Consider the following 20,041-nt stretch of genomic DNA (forward strand, 5'->3'; position numbering starts at 1 on the left):
GCGACACTGCCTGACTTTGGAGGCCAGACGAAGATGGGTTACATGTGTGCTATAGGAAGGGATGCCTTCTTTTTGACCTCTTCAGCCGCATTTTCAACTGCCCTAAGAACAGAGTTTAAACAGACCAAGAATTTAAAAAAGGTCACATAGGTAAAGGTAAACTCAACAGAAACCAAAACCTCTCTCTCTCTCTCTCAAAAAAAAAAAAAAAAAAATTATAATAATAATAATAATAATTTACCCGTAATTTACCCTGACCTCCATCATCACTATAATAAGGTTTACCTAGAACACAAAAACTTCCCTAAACTCCCACTACTAAAAAAGCCAAAGACATGGTCCAGAGCCCTGGTCCAGCCAACTGAACGTCTCTCGAGACAACATGGAAAGCCAAGCCTGCCATCTTGTGGACATTCGCTCAAGATGCTTCCACTGCCCTGGAAGCCTGAATCAAGCGGCAACACAGTTTCATTTAAATTCTTTTTATTCGTTTATTTTAGTCAAATATATATGAACGCTTCCTTCACGAGGAGGGCTTTTGGGCGAGAATGTTTACAGAAAAAATTAATTCATCTAAATCAAACTGCAAACAAATTAAAACAGTGACATTTAATGGAACGTATCATTTCAATTTGTGCCATGGGTTGACGGTGTGACATGATGCAGCCGTGTTAAATTCATGGGTTGTTAATTTCAACGTAGACAACTTGCCTAAATGTGTCCTTACTTGTAATGTATCTTATAGGATTTACATGACAAAAAATCCTTAAAAGTTCCTGAAGATGCTGGAAAGCTTCCAAAAAGCCTGGCTTGAAAGCATTTTTTTTCAGACATCCGACGCCTCATGTTCCAAGAGTCAGGGTGTTTTGCATAAAGGCACAAAAGCATTAGAGCCCTCCAAGGGCAATTTTTTTTTTTTTTTGGCAAGACATTGGTCCCCAATAGGCAGTCCTTTTCTTATTCCACATCACAAAAAATTAAAGACAGAACAAAATAAAACATACAATTATTAGATTATACTTAAAGTGTACAAGTCTAATTTCTCTAATAAAAAAAGCCTACAGAAACCTATGCTCAGATCTGAACAATAAAAGGTGGATACAGTGGGTCACTCTCTGAGGACTTCAGCAGTATAGGACACCCTAATGAAAAGCTAGTTTGCGAGCAGTTGAGGGCAAACCTCTACAAAGGATACAGCACAGGTAAGCTCGTCTGGGGCTGTAGGACAAACTCCCTTAGACTCTTCTTCCCCCGTCTAACCGAAACCTCCCCTCCGCAGCAGGGCAGGACCGCCAGGAGCCGGAGGATCGTCTCAATGTTTGGGAAGGATTGTAAATCTGAGGCCTTGAGGGTGTCTAGAACACAGGTGGGGAGGGGTTGTTGAGCAGCCATGCTTTCCAGCCATTTTTCCCTCCACCTCTGTAGCTCCACCTGCAGAGCGCCCCAGTCAGGCAGATCGTCCTGGTATACCATGAAAACCTCAGCGTCCACGCAACCTCCGTCCATCCTGGATATGACATAAGGCACAACCTGCATGCAGCGGGGAGCTGATAGACCACCGTCGGAGAAAAGCTCGGTTATCTCGTCGATGGAGTGCTGTACTGCTCCTTTGCTTACGACGTCTCTGTAGTGTGCAATCATAGGCTCTTGTGAAGCGTGGTCAACACTGATTTCCAACTTGGAAGCTAGTACCTTTGCCTCTTGCAACCACGTCTGAAGATGACCGTCGATGTTGACGGCCATTTCCTTCAGAGTGCAAAGCAGATCAGGCAGGCTGTTCACAGCTTGACAGAAATCCAGAGATCCAGCCTGGAGCCTCTGGCTCATTGTTTTGGTGAGACTCGAGACGTTCTTCATGATCACAACCGTCAGGATGAACTCAAAGTTCTGAAGAATGGTGAGAAAACGCAATGCCTGGGTCCTTCCTGCCTGGTCGCCATCGCTGTCCTTGATCTCACTGAGGAGGAGCACGACAGCTTCTAGAATTTCTACCGTAAGCTCCAGGATGTCGTGGCTCCTCTCCCACTGGCCTCCAGTTAAGTTCTCTCCGAGTTCTCTAGACTTGCTCTCATCCCGTTCAAGCAAAGACCTGACTATGCCTTGTAGCTTAGCCCGTTTCTCAGCATCCTCGGTCAACCACTGGAGGAGCTTCTCCACCCACATGGAGCCGTCTGCGATCTCCGTGATTGTGGAGGATCTGGTCAGCCACATGTTGAGAGATACAGAGGAGCAGAGCGTACGTCGAGCTTGTGGGTACCTCTGAGAGAGCAACGATGCCACTGCTCTCATCTGTGCAGCCGCAACACCTACAGTCAGTATGCTCTGCCCTCGACAGAAAGCCAAGTTCAAACCGCACTTCTCAGTCAGTGCTGCGGTCAGAGCATCCACGAAGACACCAACGTCTTCACCAAGCAAGACAAAAGCCAATACGTCCTCACACAGCGTCTGTTCAGCCATATAGCGTATCCCTACCGGTATATACGGATGGCCTTCAATCTCTACCTGTTGTTCAAACAGGATGGAGAAGAACTTGGAATTTGCATATTCTTTGATCAACGCCTCTTGAACAGGGCCATCATGGAGAAACAAAACTCTATGGGGTACAGGGTCATGATCGGCAACCTCCATAGGCTGGTCAATGCTATCCTGACCTGCTGCTTCAGTGACTACTTTGGGGTGACCCGTGTCATCTTGAGATTCCTCACAGGACGGATCGATACGGCCCTGGACACCGGATGCATTGTCGGAACTACTCGGAGAAGGTGCACTGGCTTGACCGACAACCATAGACACTCTATCTAGGTCATCTTGTCGAGCTGGGTTGGCCTCATCAAGGTTGTCGGTAGCATGGACATTGGGTCGACTAGGGTCATTCTCCGCTGCAGATCCAACCTGACTACTAACATCCTGACTTTCATTTCTTAGCGTGGCATCTTGCGCTGCAGCTGTGGGCTCCACAGAGGCACCCTGGTCTACTGTGGCATGTACAGAGACATCAGGCTCTTCTGTGACCGTCTCCATGGGGACATCCTGGGCATCCGTGTCCGGTTTAGCCAGGTTTGTCTCTGGCACTGCAATGGGTTCTATAGAGACTTCTTGAGTTTCTGTTTCAGGCTCCATGACTACATCCTCAACTGTTGCTTCAGGTTCCATGGACACATCTTTGGACACTGCAGCAGGGTCCATCTGAACATCTGGGGCTACTACAACAGGTTCTATGGAAACACTCTGAGCTTCTTCTGCAGTTTCCATGGCTACATCCTCAGCAACTTCTGAAACAGGTTCCATATTGTTTGGATGTTCTGATGGAACAGACTCCATATTGATATCTTGGACCGCTGCTGGGGGCTCTATGGTAACACCCTGGACTGCTGTTGCAGGCTCTGTGGTGATGTCTGGGGCTGAGGTTATGGGTTTTATGGACTGGACTGGACCCTGGACTGTTGTGGCAGGCTCTGTAGTGATGTCTGGGGCTGAGGTTATGGGTTTTATGGAGACAGTCTGGTTTTCCAACACAGGCTTTAGGGTGACGCACTGTGCAGGGACTGTGGACTCCACAATAGCGTCCTGGTGTGCTGCTGTGGATTCCGAGGTGACCCCAGGAGATGCCATTACAGGCTCTGTGGGGGCGGATACGATGGGTTCTGCTGCAATATTTTGCACATCTGCTTTGGGCTCTTCTACAGGCTCTGTAGGAATATCTGGAACTGCTGCTATGGGTTCTGCAACACCACAGGCCGCTTCGGCAGGTCCTGTGGAGCTAGCCAAGTCAGCCACTGTAGGTTCTGTGGTGACATTTTGCACATCTGTTCTGGGCTCCTGTACAGGTTCTGTAGGAATATCTGGAACTGCTGCTACGGATTCCGTGACACTACAAGCTGCTGCTGCAGGTTCTGTGGAGTTAGCAAGGTCAACCACTGTGGGTTCTGTGATTGAATTCTGCACATCTGTTCTGGGCTCTTCTACAGGCTTTGTGGAAACATCAGGAACTGCTGCTACGGGGTCTGTGAAGACATCTTGCACATCTGCTTGGGGCTCCGTAGAGACACTGTGGGCTTCTAAAGCACTACTTGTGGGGACACTCACTGTTTCTGACACTACTTCCTGCACTACTGCTGTGGTCATGGTGCAAGCACCCTGGGGTAAGGTTACAGGCTCCATAGACACAGCCTGAGATTCTGCAAGCTCCATGGCAACATCTGGTGGTGGTGGTGCTGCTGCTGCTACACATTCTGTAGTGACACACTGGGACTTGGACATATCTGGTTCCATGGAAACATCCTGCAAATCCACTTGCTCCTGGGTTTCAGCTTGGGCTAGCTCCAGGGGCATTTCTTGGGCTGCTGTGATAGGTTCTGGAACATCACCTAGCCCTGGTTTTTCCGGCTCCTTTATAAAACTACTGGTTGCACTAGTGGCCACAGTACCGACACGGGTTGTTTCGGACAGATCCTGCACAACACCCTCAGTTGATGTAACAAGCTCGGAGGGGACAGTCTGAGCAGAAGGTTCTGTTACAGGTTCTGCGGCAGTAACAAGTGCTGCTGTCGCTGCGGAGAGCTCCATGGCGGCATCCTGGGCTGTTGTAACAGGCTCGGTTAGGACATGCTGGACAGGCTCTGTGGAAGCACCCTTTGCTTCGTCTGCAAGTTTCATTGGGACATCCTCAGCTGCTTTTTCAGGCTCCGTTGGGACACCCTGGACTGGCAGTTCTGTAACAGGCACTGCAGCAGTACCCTGTTGTAGTTCTCGGACCTCCATGGGGAGATCTTCCGCAGCTGCATTAGGCTCTGTGGTTACATGTTGGACAGCTTCTTCCATTATAGATTCTGTAGTGATTTTCTGGGCAGCTGGGCCAGGTTCTGTAGGAGGTTCTGTAGGAGGTTGTTCAGTTTTTACAAGCTCCTCTGGAATATTACTGGCCAAGCTAGTAGCCGCTGTATTAACACAGGGTAATTCTGATAAATTCAGAACAGCATCCTCAGTTGACGCAACAGGCTCGGCGGGGACAGTCTGAGTGGAAGGTTCTGTTACAGGTTCTGTGGCAGTAACCTGTGCTACTGGGAGCTCCATAGGGACATCTTGGGCTGTTGCAACAGGCTCCGCTGTGACAAGCTGAGCAGCCAGTTCTGTTGCAGGCTCTGTGGAAGCACCTTCCGCTTCGTGCGCAAGCTCCATTGGGACATCCTCATCTGCTTTCTCAGGTCCTGTTCGGACACTCAGGACTGTTGGTTCTAATACAGGAGCAGTACCCTGTTCTACCTCTGCAAGCTCCATGGGGACATCTTCAGCGGCTGCATGAGGCTCCGCGGTCTCGTTCTGGACTGCCGCTTCCATTACAGATTCTGGGGGGATTGTCTGGGCTGCTGCTGCATCAGGCTCCATGGTTGCATGCTGGACTGCCGCTTCCGCTAGAGAGTCTGGGACGATGCACTGGGCTGCTGCATCAGGCTCCATGGTTGCATGCTGGACTGCCGTTTCCGCTAGAGAGTCTGGGACGATGCACTGGGCTGCTGCATCAGGCTCCATGGTTGCATGCTGAACTGCCGCTTCCGCTACAGTGTGTGCTGTTCCAGTCTCTGTGGTCTCACCCTGAGCTGTCTTTACAGGGTCGACAGCAACACTCTGAGCCACTGCTTCCGTCACAGGCACTGGGGTAAGACTTTGAACTGCTGAGAGTTTCAAGGCAGCATCCTCAGCAACTGGGTCAAGCTCTGTAGTCCCACCATGGGCTGCTAGTTCTGCTCCAAAAGGAGCACCATGTGCTACTTCTGTAAACTCCATGGTGACATTCTCAGCTGCTGCATCACGCTCTATGTGGACATCCTGGACTGCTGCTTCTGCGGTAATGCCTGCGAGTTCCAGCATGACGACTGCAGCTGCTGCAACAGGCTCTGCGGTTACAATCGGGGCTGATGGTACTGACTCTACAGGGACACCCTGAGTCGACAAGTTCGTTACAGGTTCTGTGATATTTCCCTCGGGTGCTGTCACAAGCTCCAGAGTGATGACCTCAGCTCCTGTGGGGACATCCTGTGCAGTCAGTTCCGCCGCAGACTCCGTAGTGACATTTTGCGCAGTGTCCTTGATTAATTCGATAGGTTCCTGGGCTGCCACTACTGCTGGTGCCCCTGTAGCATCACCCTGGGCTGGTATTTGTGTTAGAGCCTCGGCCGGGACACCTTGCACTACTGTTGTGAGATCCATTGTGAGGACCTCTTTTATTGTTACAGATTCTGTGATGATACTCTGGGATGCTGACTGGTCCTCAGATGCTGTTGTTGGGATTTCAGTGCCATCTGGAACCACAGATGTTGGCTGGGCATCTATGCAGTCCAGAGGGGATTCCTGTATCCTCATAAGAATACTGGAAGCGTTTGTTTCCATGGTACCGTCATCTGAAGTCTCAGTGGTATCGTTTGGTGCAGGAGGGCTCAATTCTAGAGGTTCAGAAGAAAAGTACAATAAAGACTAAAGGTAAACCATAGAAGAGTAGGTACCTACTCTCTGAAACCTCTGGTTCGGTCTAAGTTTCATTTACATGGTTTTATTACATTTAATAAAATAAAAACTTGTTACAAACATTTGCAAAAATGTTTTACTACATGAGGTCAACGTAGAATGTTGGTGGCTCACCTCTAATGTCACCTTGAGCAACTGGAGCAGTGCCCGGTTCTTCCTCTGAACCACCAGAACCATTGGTTGCAATGGCAATTTCTTCAGAAAGAGCCCCAACCACTTCTTAAAATGAAAAATAATACATAAAATTAATAAATAAAAACATTTTAATAAAAAAAATGTAGGATAGACTGACTGCAGATAAGGTTGGCCGGGATCCACTTTTTGGTATACAGTATTACCGCTGGGAGTTCCATACAAGCTCAATCTTATTAAAACAAAATAACATGGCTTGCTCGTAGCTTTGCAGCTTCCTCGTGTCTGAGACAGCAAGGACAAGCGACTGGTGAAGTCAGAGACCGGTTCTGCTGGGTTTGGCCGCTATCTAGGCTTAAATAAGTCAGCTAGCAGGCTAAACTCCACAGCGCGGGCCGTGTTCCAATTAACCAAGGCTCAAATCACACCCGTTTAGAGGATTAAGCCTCACATACACACTAGATAGACACAGAACAGAAATCTGACACCGGCACGTTGTCTTTTTGACATCTAAAATTTGACATTTTTAAATACCGCTGTGTACGGTAGGGCTGGGCGATATGATAAAAACACGATCACGATATTTTAAGACTTTTTGCGATATACAATATTTAATATGTAATCAACTACTATTCAGATCCTCTCTCGTTCTGAATACAGTCATTTATACTCTATAACATCTGCTGCTCTTCATCTAATTAACCCAGTCTAATTACACTGTTAGTAATGAAACCTGCAGCTGATCAGTGTTTATTAAGCACTGACAATCTCCTGCATATGCTTAGGAAATCTTACCGTTATCACGATACGATAAAATAGTCTTATTGCCCAGCTCTAGTATACGGTATTACTGATATCATCAGGTGTCGAACAGAGGCACTCCGGGGGGCTTTTCCCCCCTGCCACTAGCTTGCTCAAAAAAGGCTCGAACCCAGATCTCTGTAAAGCTGCTTTGTGAAAAGATTATAGAAATAAGTTTAAATTTAATAGAATATACAGCCCAAGCCTAACTGCAAAAAACAGCAAAAATAAACCTTACCGCCATCCATTCTCATATTGCACACATTCTGCTTCATCTGTAATGAGAAACACAGAACACCGCTCTCATTACACTGAGAATTTAAAAGAAACTGAGCAAGTAGCACCATACAGAGCTAATGACGTACTTGAGAGAGAAAGCCACGGCTCTCTGGGTCATTTTCCATGCACTTGTCGATCACTTCCTCCAAGGTCTGCAGCGTCTGCCGATGCATCAGGAGCATTACTGTGTTGGTCTTGCTGGCCCTGCAGATGAGGTCATTTCTAAGAAAGGTTCTCATCGAGTTAAGCGTGGTCTTCATCACATCCCACTCCATGCTTATGCTAGGTAGCACAGCCACTAGTTTCAGAAGAGCCGTGACATTAGGGTGACTTTTAGCCTCAGGATGGTGGAGAGCCTCCGAAATGGAGGCCGGCGGGGAGGCGTCTTGATACTTCTCCCGCCAAGCAGCGGCCCAGGTGTTAATGTCTTCCTCTGCCGTGTCTGGATCGGGCAGATCACTCTGATAGATGGTGTAGAGTTTATCTGTTGCCTCTGGGAGAATAGGCAGAGGGTTGCAGGTGGGAAGCAGAGAGAGAACCTTCAGAGCTTTCAAGTGACACTCATCAAAGTTAAACCTCATTTCTTCAATCAGGCCACTCAGCACAGGTATGCTGACCATTTCCCTGTAGCCCACCTCCGGCGACTCGTAGCCAACAACCGCATCCGGATAGGAGAATCCCCCGGAAACTTTAGCAGCGAGCTGTGCTGCCTCCTCGAACCAGGTAGTGTGCACTGCACCGACGTTCTCCAGCATCTTGCTCAAGGTCTCGACTATTAGAGGGATCTTCTCCAGCTCACAGATGATATCAGCTGGATTTCCACAGCGGAACACCGTGCTACAGTTACGCAGCGGAGAGCAGGCGTTTTTCAGGATCACAAGAGGAATGACAAAGTCAGATTCCCTAATGGCTGTGGACAAGATCAGGGCATGTATGGACATGCTATTACTCCACGTACCACTTGCATTGTTGCTAACAGAGTCCAAGCAACTGAGGACTCCCTCCAGCATATCCACCAGAATGTCAAAGAAATCCTCCATCTTCTTCCACCTCGACCAACAGGTCTCCGGGACCTCTGCCAGAGCTTCTCTTGGAGTATTCAAGAGACCCTCCATAGTCTGAGAAAGCTCAATATGCAGTCTTGGTGACTGATCAAAGAAAAGTAGAAGGTCCTCGACCACACCAAGAACTTTGGTGATGGGATCGTTATGGAGGCTTACAGCCAGCCAATAGGCAAGTCCACAGGATTCACTAGGTGTGTTGACGGCAAGGGGATAGCTGGCCAGGAAATCCAAGGACATTTGCCTCAGACTCAGGCTACTAGCACCCATACACATGAAGGACTGGCCACGACAGTAGCCCATCTGGAGTCCCCATTCCTCTGTGAGGACGTCCGAGAGAGTCTTGGCTTCAACATCTGCTTCAGAACTTCCGAAGGGCAGGAAGCCCAACAGCTCCACTTTAGGTGTGCAATCATCAACATATCTGACAAAGACCGGGACGTACTTCTGGTCTTCCACTGATACCAATTTGTCAGTGATGATGGAAAAAAACGGGGACTCCTGAACTTCAGAGACGATTGCGTCCCTGATGGACTTGACAATATACTCCAGTATCTCCCCATCTGATAAGAACTTGATGTTCCCCTGGTCCCAGTGACATGCACCAAGCTCCTGAGCTATGCAGTCCTGCTCCTCCTTTGGGAGCTCAGAAATTAGGCAGTTTCTCCTGGCCATTCTGGCCGCCACTCTGAAGACCCTTTCACTGCTTTGAAGATTGTCCGCAGAGTGGCCGTTCTCATCCAAAGGCTTCATCTGCTGGTCTTCCACGAGCACTTCAGACACTGGTTGCTGCTGCTGTATGTCCATCGCTTCGGCGTCTTTGTGGTTATTCACTAAAAGGCAGACAGCATTGGTTAAAGGTTTCTGCTGATATTAGCATAAAGATAAACAGAATCTTGAGGACAATTTTGAGGGGGCTGGAGTGACCTACCTTCTGCAAAAACCTCTTTAGATTGTGGAAATATTTCCACAAATGCTTTGTCCTTTGAAAAAATCTGTGGTAAAAATAAATAAATAAATAAATGATGAATTACAAAATGAACAAATATTCAATTAAAATAAATGAAGTTTCCAAACCTCCACAATTTCCATCTCCTCTGCTTCGTTTTTGTGATTTTCAACTGTAAAGCAAAACAAATCAAGATATTAGTCAAAGTTGTATCATTTTTTCAGTCATAAGTAAAATACTAAACTGTATAAATCCATATTTAATCTGTGGTACACCATATACCCAAATGCATGTGGACACCCCCTTTAAACGAACTCCTATCCAGCTACTCTATGTTGAACCCACTGCTGACACCACGTAGCTTGTCTAGTCCCTGTAGAGAAGAACTGCCAATACAATAGGACTCTCTGGAGCAGATCAACATCATGACCCTATTGGCTCCATGCTGCCTAATAATGCCAGGTGTGGGCTAGAGGGGTATAAAGCCCCCCAGCATTGAGCTGTGGAGCAGTGAAGGAGCTGTGTTCTCTGGAATGATGGTGGTGGAGCTTCATTCAGTACTTTTGGATAGAATGAGTTGAGGATGAGGTGGGGTGGTTGTCATCATAATTATCCAACATCCTGACCTCACTAACACTCTGATTGCAACTAGCCACAATCCTCACAGCAATGCTCCTTCTCCTTAATCTAGTAGAAAGTCTTCTTCTCTGGACAGTAGAGACAGTTACTCTTGATTTCAGGAGAAACACTGAATAAGCAGGTGTCCCAATACTTTTGTGCATATAGTGTAAATTGCAATAGCTGATTGTTGATGCATTCTTAAACCTGAAGCATGGCACAGGCAATCAAACACCAATGCAATGACACACCTTCCTCCTTTCCTTCAGAATTCCTCAGGAGAGTTTTGGACTCTTTGTCCTGTGTGAAGAACATCATATTATAATAGTATCGAAAAACAGCTCAACAAGCTTTAAGAAATTATTATTATTATTATTATTACTACTACATTTCTTGCCTTTGAAGCTAAAAAGCAAAGCAACACTTACCAGGCAGATGCCCTCCAGCGTCTTTGGGGTGACTTTCAAGCACTGGGCAACCATCCTGTCCAAGTCTCGGTTAAAGTTCGCGCCCACCTGTAACATGGCTAAACACGGAGACCGGTCCTTGGCATAGGTGCTCTTCAGGTAGTCCTGAAACATTTTATGGCGCTTCACCTCTCCGCAGTACTCCAGCGCAGTGCTCGGCAACACACACATGATCTTCAGCAGCGTGTTAATGTTGCCAAAGTACTGCATGAGCGGCAAGCGAAGAGTCTGAAAGATGGTGTCTGGGATAGTCGGGGAAACCACCTTGGTCTTCCACTTCACCTTCCAGCAGGACAGCTCGGTGAAGAAGTTGTTCGGGTCCGGCAGGTCTCCGACATACAGCGGGGGCTTCGACTTCAGGCTTTCAAACGTGTAGCTCATGGTGACAGAACATGGGACTAGAGACAAGAAGTTCAGCGCCTCTTTGTGGTCATCAGAAAAATGGTCTTTGACCGAGTTGATGAGGTGGTCGACTAAGGGCAGGCTCACCGCATCTTTGTAGTAGCCGCCCGGTTTTAGGAGACCATCCCTTGTAACTGTTAAGCTCTCAGGCACTTTAACCTGAACCCCTAAGCTCTGAGCGAAGGCGCAGGCTTCATCGAACCAGTTCTGGTGGAACACTTTGATGTTGGTCTTGACTCGGTTGAGCGTGGCTACAATGCCGCTGATCTGGCAGAGCTGCGAGGCGGCACTGAAGTGGTCCTTCTGCAGAGCCACGCTCAGCTCCCTGGTGAACGAGGAGACGTTCTTCAGGGCAACTATCGCTACGATGAAGTCAAAGTCCCGAATCAAGTGCAGGAGTTTCTTTGCTTGGTTGATCACTGATAAACTCCAGCTTTGCGGACTGTCGCTCTGGAAAGACTCCAGACACTGTGCTAAAGGTTCCAGAATCTGAGCAAAGACATCGTAAGAGTCGTGCTTCTCCAGCCAGGAGGCACAGAACGTCCCTTGAAGTTCATGGACCTTCTCATAACTCTCCCTTAAACCGACAGCCAGGACCTGGTCTAGCTCTTTTTCCAGTTCTGGCATGCTGCTGAAAAACAACACTACCTTCTCTAACGCATCGATGGCTCTGCTGACCGAGGCCACAGGCACGGACCTTGACCACCACGTATTAAAGGAGTAGCAGGAGCAGTGAGTGCATATCGCGAGGGGATGCGTCTCTTGTACTTTGCACGCGAAAGCCTTGAGCTTGTAAGAGACTTCCCCAGAACCCAAATAAGCCTGGCCTCTGCAATACTTCAAATCGAGACCCCACTCTTTGGTGACGATGTCAAACAGACGCTCGCACATGGATTCCGTATCGAGGCTCACGTCCACAAACCCCATCAGTTCCAGTCGCATTACATCAAAACTGTCCACAAACCTGAGAAACAAGGGGAGAAACTCCGCCTCCCCAAACCTCACCGCCCGATCGATGAACAGGGAGAAAAAAGAATTTCCCACCTCGGAAAGAATCCGCTCGCGCACCACGTCCTCGCATACCTTCAAAACTTCGTTCATTTCTGATTTGGTCACGTATTCGACCTCCGCCTCCTGGCCTCCCTGAGACTGCCTGCTTTGGCTGTTGCAGGCTGCGGTGATGGCTGCCTGCAAGGCTGATTTTAATGCCTCTTTATCAGTCCCTGCACAGTCAGCTGGTTTCGGTCTCTCCAACTCCATGTTCAAGGTCATTTCTCTCGGCTCTTCCAGATCTTCCTTCGATGCGTCATTTGCGTTGTTTTCTGGTGCTGAGAACAATGAACGCAATAAAGTATTATAAACAAAGGTTTATTAAATATTAGATTTAGATAAATAGACCAGAGAAGGTGGGTTGTAAGTAGTAGGTTTTACCTGAAGGTTGGACTTCCATCATGTCCTCCTGAGAACATAGAAGAAAGATATTGAGATAAAGATATAACCTGCACTGCGAGATTAGTAGAGTAGCAACGAATGATTGACAAGCGATTTCTGAAATTAATCAATAACAGCCAACTGCCCAATCCCCAGTTACCCAAAGCCGGTCACCGGTCAACTGCTGCTGATGGAGCATCACTAGGTAGCTGACGCCACTGGGGCGCCACTGGTGGCTCAGCGATTAGAGCCCCGGGCTATTAAGGACAGGGTTGTGGGTTCGATACCCGGGCTCGGCACCTTGAGCAAGGCCCACAGCAATGTATGCTCACTTTGTGTGTGTGTGTGTGTGTGTGTGTGTGTGTGTGTGTTCACTGCGGAAGCCAAATTCCATCATTTACAATAAGGTAAATTGAGGGAATGTGGAGAACCACATTCCTGAGAGAGCAAGGCCACTTGTGCTCACACTGACTCTGGCTGCTGATGGCAAGCAGCATGACCCAGGATTTGAACCAGCGATGCTCGGACCACTGTGGCACTGTGACACACACACACACACACACTTTACATAAAAAGGCTGCTGGTTTACCTTACAAAGCAGCTGCAGCATGTCTGGATGACTCTCCACGTAGGACTGCACCATATCCTCAATGCTGACGTGTACATCCTGATTGACGTAAACAAAAGCCATGTTGCACAGCCTTTGCTCAGCTGGAACTTCCTTCATGTAGGAATGATACCTGTCTAGAACCATGTCATACTGTCCATACACATCTGCATCCGCATTGATGCAAGGGATCGAACCCAGGACCCTCAGCAGGCTCTGCACGTTGGGATAGAAGCCAATGTCTGGGATTTTTAAGGTGGCGAAGACACTGGTGGGCAGGATTCTGCGCTTGCTGGCATGCCTCCACTTCACCTCCCAGCAGCCCAGCTCGTCGTAGAAGGAGTCCGGGCGCGCCAGGTTGTTCAGGTTCGCGTCGGCCACCTTGTCCTTGCGGATGCTGAAGTTGTGGTCAGCCATGTAGGACGGCACCAAGGACAGCCACCTTAGAATCCTGACCATCTCGACGCCCAGAACCCGCTTAACCTCGTCGATGAGATACTGGAGGATCATCTTGCTCAGCGTTTCCCTGTAGTAATCCTCCGGCGAGGGCTGCGGCTTCCCCTCGGCGTCACCGTTGGCGGCGGAGTCCACCGGGAGAGTGACCGTCACCCCCAGTTTCTTCGCTCGACCCACTGCATCGGAGAACCACTTTCTGTGAAATATGGGAATCTCCTGCAAGTGCTTGTTGAGCAGCTTTAAGGCATTGGAGATGGTGTATTGCAACGTACTGCTGATGCTGATTATCCCTCGCAGGCTCGGGTTCAGGATGCTCACACAACACAGGGTGTTCTTCAGAACCACCAGGGAGATGATGAAGTTGAAGTTCTTCAGCTTCTCTTTCAGCTTGAGCAGCTGCTCCACAATAGCCGTGTCCACCTCCGATAAAGCGCTAGTGCACATTTCCCCGATGCTGCTCAGGAGAGGCTCCAGAATATCCAACATGGTCTGGAAGGCGTCGGTGCCATATTCCCAGTTGTTCTGGCAAGCCTCCTTCACGCGATCCACCTCACCTTTGATGTGACTGTACGCGGCGGTTATCTTGGTGTGCAGTTTCTTCATCAGCGTCGAAGACCGCCGCAAGACGGCGGCAACCTCCTCGACGGTCTCGACCACATCCTGTATGGAGAGGACCGGCATGGAACGAATCAGCCACATGTTGAAGGCATAAGGGTCACTGGGCGCAAGAACGACCTGCGGGAAATCTCTGAGCATCCTACAAGAGAGCGCCTTCAGCTTCTGGCACAGAGCACCCGTCGTCAGGTAAGTAAATCCTCGACAGTGCTCCATCCGCAGCCCCCATTTGCTGCGAATCTCCGACACCAGCATGAGAAACAGACTGTCCGAGTCCACGTCGCAGGGGAGAAAGCCCATCAGGTGCTTCTGCGGGAAGCCATCGTTGGTGACTGTGCGGACGAAGACCGGGATCTGATCCTTGCCCTCGATGTTGGTCTCGTCTTGGAGAAGGATGGAGAAGAAGCGGGCCAAGCGCAAACTGTTGCGGATCTCCTCGCGCATCACATCCTCCCCCAACTTCAGAACCTCTTTCGGCTCGATTTTTTCCGCGCAGATGGGGTTGAGCTGCCCAACAGGACCGCTCCCCATCGAGGTCGTCGCACCGAGAGTCGCATTGTTGCCAATGCTGAAGCCAGTGAAGGCTAAAGTTTCCTTGAAGTAAACCTTCAGAGTTTCCTTGGCTTTGGAAGTAGCAGGATCCTCCTTCTCCGGTTCGTCTGGCAGGGGATTCGGGGGTACGCTGTTTTCTCCCGATTCTTCCTTTACGCTCGGCTGTGCTACTGTAGCCTGTGGATCATCTGAAGTGCAAAAAAATAATAATAAATTATAATAAAATAATAAAAATAAATAAAAACACACCTATATTAGTCTTCATGTCATGGACATAATGCCTGCAAAAGTGTTTAGAACCACCGACCTTTTGTCTTCTTTGCTTTGACAGGATCCTCTGCAGCCTGAAAGCACAGTTGGAGAGGAATAGATCTTTAAACATGTGCACAGTTCTGTAGCATTTTGTAATATGGGCACTTTCTAGTACTTTCCAAACACACACACTTTTATTTAATTCTCAAAGTGTGTGTAAGATCCAATAAGAACTCCTCCTCAATTATGTCATTTATCATTTAATTGAGTGAAAGATGGTCATCAATGTTCTACCATGAGAAGACCACCAGATTTCGTCTCATTTTCTCTTTTTTTATTTTAAAGGTTGTGAATAATACTGATACTGATATTAAACCATTGTTTTTAAAAACAAACAAATATATCAAATGTAGCCACAATCAAAACAGAACCTGAATGTTTTTAACAGCTTGAAGACCCAGACGAGAATCCCACTGCAGTCATATGGTCACATGGTTAACGACTGGCCTGTATTTTTTTTTTTTATTTTGACCAATATAACTGACTTGTGTTACAGGAGCATCCCGATTCCCCCGACCACTCACAGAAGAAAGCTCTTCACATGCATTTCACACAGAGGAAGAAGAACAGCAGAGATTTGAACCAATCTAAAGCCCTAATTGGATTATGACTGCGCATCACATTTAGATTAACTGTTAAAAAATATATATTTAATTAGTCACCTAACGACTAATTTCAGTTATTCTAAAGGGTTGTGTGTGTACTCGATTAAAATAATGTACAGCAAAAATAAGAATAATTGCATCATGGCGCAATTACTACATCAATTACGTTAACGAGCCGCCCCAGCCCTGCATCAATCAAACATACTAAACTCGCTCGACCTCTGATGATTTTATTGATGTGGGGATGTTAAAGCTTGATCCCAGAGGAGACATCCAATCCGAACAGGGCTCATCACACATCTAGCTTTAAGCCCCAGCTGAGTCTTGCATGTATTCGCACCTTCCTGTCCAAGTCTCGAGTCAGAGGACTAAACTCCTGAGATACAGTGAGGTGAGCAAACCCGTCGACCCGGCATCTGGACCAAACCGGACCGGTCCGGGTGTGCAGGTCCTCTTAAACTCACCGGCTGTCTTGCTCTCTTTCTGCCGCTGGTCTGTGTGTTGTCTTTGTTGGTTTTGAAGTGAAAGATAGTTGGAACGGCGCCATCCGTCAAAGCACACTTCAGCTGGCTCTGAAGACACAAACGTGAAAACGGACAAGAATTAACGGACCTTCAGAACCACCCCTCTACACCTCAGCACAAATACGACCTTCAGGATTCTAAAAGTCCTGCTTAACAGTTCGGATCTGAACAGAGTCGTTCAGAGTGAGGGTTTGGTGTGAAACGGTTCTCGGTTCTAGATAACCTCCCCCAGTCGGAGCTGTGGTTCTACAGTGGAGGTGAAGGGAAGCAGACGTCTGAAGCTCTAATAAAAGCTCCTCACAGAAAGTTCTTCACCTAATGGTGATGAAGACGCTGCCTGATGCCTGAGACACTGTTCTACCAGAGTTCTGAGAAGAGTTCGGCTCTAGAACCTGCTTTTAAAATCAGATCATTAAAATGGTGGAGGGATACATGCTGCAGGGTGTAGTGCGGCTACAGAAAGTAGTCCCTAAAGAGAACTGCATTAGTTCAGATTCTCTATTCACTATTTTACCATCATCATCATCATCATCATCATTCCATATAAAACTCAGAAGACTCGTGCAGCTGCACTGGTGGGTTTGGATAAGAAAATAAATTATGGGCTGTATCTATGTTGTAGTCATGGCGACAGATGCCTGCTTCCATTCTCCACCACTGTAAAGAGATCAGAGTCAGGAGCCACAATTTCACACCAAAGCCTCACTTACAATCCCTGGATTATAATCAACTTCAGCATCTTCCCAAGTCGTCTTCTAGACCAATTAGCAAGTACAGCACCCAACAACGACATCCAGCAAGAAGAAGGGGAAGAAAAAGGACGTATCCATACAGAAGCGAACAAGCCAGAACACAACTAACAGGTTCCTGAGGGAGAACCGGCGCTAAATATGAGCTCTTACTTCCTTGTGTATCAACGATGCTTCAAAATGTTTGGAGCAGAGCTTGAAGTGTCTGTGTAGGTATTCAGGGGTCTTGGCCTGCAGGTCTGGTCTGCCACAGTTACCCACCCATTGTCTGCATCTGCAAATCACAGGAGAACACATCGAAACATCACTCAGGACAAACATCGATCAGACCCAACAGAGGTGGGGCGCTGCGGGTGAAGAGGGCGGGTCTTGCCGGTCGTATTGTTTGCATTTGAATTATTCGCAACAAATATGCAAATGATGGAATTACTAATTAATAAGGTACAGATAGACATCTTCAAATCAAACCTTCTAGAGGCCGAAGTTAGGGTTCAGATTTCACAGTGTAGTAAAAGTGAATATAGCATTAACACAGATACTCAATTCTGTCCTCCATTACATCCCAGCCCTGTGCAGCACAGCACTGCACTCTGTACTGTCTATAAGCAGCAGTGACAAAAGTATTGAGACATCTGCTCATTCATTCACTTCTAAAATCAAGGGGATCATTGTGCTGATGTAACTGTAGAGAAGACTATCAGCTAGATTTTGGAGAAGGAGCATTGCTGTGAGAATTTGATTGCACAGCTCTTCCATTGCCCCACAGCTTCTCAATGCTGGGGGGCTTTATACCCCTCTAGCCCACGCCTGGCATTATTAGGCAGCATGGAGCCAATAGGGTCATGATGTTGATCTGCTCCAGAGGGTCCTATTCTATTGGCAGTACTGCTACTTCTCTACATGCACTTGTAAAGCTGTGTGTGCATTTGCACATCTGTGTCAGCAATGGGTGCAGCGTGCATTCATTAGCTGGGGTGTCCACATACATTCGGACATACGGTGTATTAAAAACGCTGCACGCGCACAGGCCTAAGCTAACCCTAGTGAAGGCTGCATTCCCACCACAGACAGTGCTCTGAATTCGGCCCCTGCCATTTTGAGGAGGGCCTGATGATGGCGAGCGAGAACCACGGGCAGGCTGCTCGGCTGCTTGCCGTCGTCATGCAAAAAAAAAAAAAAAAAAAAAAAAAAAAAAAGTTTAAGGCTAAAATCAATTACTTTGCACACAGTGCTAATCTTAGCCCCTGCAAACCTCGCAAACACGCCCAGCACGGTGGGCCTGGAGGCCCCGAGCTCAGATCTGCAAGCAGGTCGAGGAGCATGAGCGCGTGCACGGCATTCATTGAATCAAAGGGGAGGAATTAGCTAGCTGGCTAGCAGGCGATGCTAACGTGGTCGATTCTGGGTCCTGTGGAGGAAAAATAAGAGCAGTGCAGGTCAAGTCGGACATCCAGAGACACGCAGAAGAGTGCACTCACCGCTCGGGGTCCAGAGGGAACCTGAAGAAGGCGATATTGGGCTGATTTGTGCTCTGCTTACAATCCGCTGCGGCACAGCAGTCGGGCATTTTGGACTACATGCATTCACTTAATCAGCATTAAAATGCATGCGTGCAAAATCAAAAGCTCCTGCCGTGCGAGCAATAAGAGGAGCGCGCGCGACGATCTAAAGCACAGCCGCGAGCCTAAGCTGCTATCTCCAGGTCGGGATCATGCCACGAGCTCGCTGCTTGGGGAGCTCGCTGCTGCTGCTGCTGCTGCTGCTGCTACTTTATCCGAATCCTCCTCCTCCTCCTCCTCCTCCTCCTCCTCCACCAACAACCACCACCACCAGGAAGAACAACCGATATGGAGCGGAAATGGACTCCCACACCAAGGATCCAGAGAAGCAGCCACACACACCGGCTCCGAGCCCCAAATAACCTGGACCCTAGCAGCAGCGCCACGGCAGCCCTAAAGCACGCGAGGCATGCCCCTCATAATTATGCAAAGAAATATCAACACGTCCCCTCGAGCCTGCTCTCCCTTTCAGTTTTCACCACGAGGCGCCGAGGATCCCCCTTCCACCCTCACCCCCGTCCTTATTCGCCCATGTGACCCATCGAAAACACACCTCTTTAGAGCTCGCGGATTTGCAACGAACACCTTTTGTTGTGATCTACCTTGCTGTATTTACCAGTGGCCACTTTATTAGAAACACACACGGTGCTTTCACTCACTGGCCACTTTATTAGAAACACCTACCTTGTGTGTCTACTCACTGGCCACTTTATTAGAAACACCCCATATTGTGCTTCCACTCAGTGGCCACTTTATTAGAAACACCTACCTTGTGCTTCCACTCACTGGCCACTTTATTAGAAACACCTACCTTGTGCTCCTACTCAGTGGCCACTTTATTAGAAACACCTACCTTGTTCTTCCACTCACTGGCCACTTTATTAGAAACACCTACCTTGTGCTTCCACTCACTGGCCACTTTATTAGAAACACCTACCTTGTGCTTCCACTCACTGGCCACTTTATTAGAAACGCCTACCTTGTGCTCCTACTCAGTGGCCACTTTATTAGAAACACCTACCTTGTGCTCCTACTCAGTGGCCACTTTATTAGAAACACCTACCTTGTGCATCTACTCAGTGGCCACTTTATTAGAAACACCTACCTTGTGCATCTACTCAGTGGCCACTTTATTAGAAACACCTACCTTGTGTGTCCACTCAGTGGCCAGTTTATCAGAAACCCTTACCTTGTGTTTCTACTGAGTGGCCAGTTTATTGGAAACCCCTACTCTTGTGCTTCCATGCAGTGGCCACTTCATCAGAAATCCCACACCCTGAGCCCTCACTCACTGGCCACTTTATTAGAAACACCCACCTTGTGCTTCCACTTACTGGCCACTTTATCAGAAACACCTACATTTGTGTCTACTTAGTGGCCAGTTTATCAGAAACACCTTT

The 20,041-nt window shown here is 48.1% G+C and overlaps 1 protein-coding gene across 1 annotated transcript; it reads right to left on the reverse strand.

Annotated features, from left to right (window-relative positions):
• Nucleotides 1-466: 466 nt before the first annotated feature.
• Nucleotides 467-18,857, reverse strand: LOC140536481 (uncharacterized). Its single transcript, XM_072658325.1, has 14 exons — nucleotides 18,561-18,857; nucleotides 17,236-17,356; nucleotides 16,274-16,381; nucleotides 15,200-15,236; nucleotides 13,252-15,080; nucleotides 12,663-12,690; nucleotides 10,791-12,559; nucleotides 10,614-10,662; nucleotides 9,873-9,916; nucleotides 9,727-9,790; nucleotides 7,821-9,628; nucleotides 7,694-7,730; nucleotides 6,637-6,741; nucleotides 467-6,440 (listed from the first exon to the last, which is right to left on the reverse strand). Exons 1-14 carry the CDS (start codon nucleotides 18,647-18,649, stop codon nucleotides 1,183-1,185), a joined length of 11,346 nt encoding a protein of 3,781 aa, XP_072514426.1. The 5' UTR covers nucleotides 18,650-18,857; the 3' UTR covers nucleotides 467-1,182.
• Between the last annotated feature and the right edge of the window lie 1,184 nt (nucleotides 18,858-20,041).

Source organism: Salminus brasiliensis, chromosome 16 (genome assembly GCF_030463535.1).
Source record: "Salminus brasiliensis chromosome 16, fSalBra1.hap2, whole genome shotgun sequence".
NCBI lineage: Eukaryota > Metazoa > Chordata > Actinopteri > Characiformes > Bryconidae > Salminus > Salminus brasiliensis.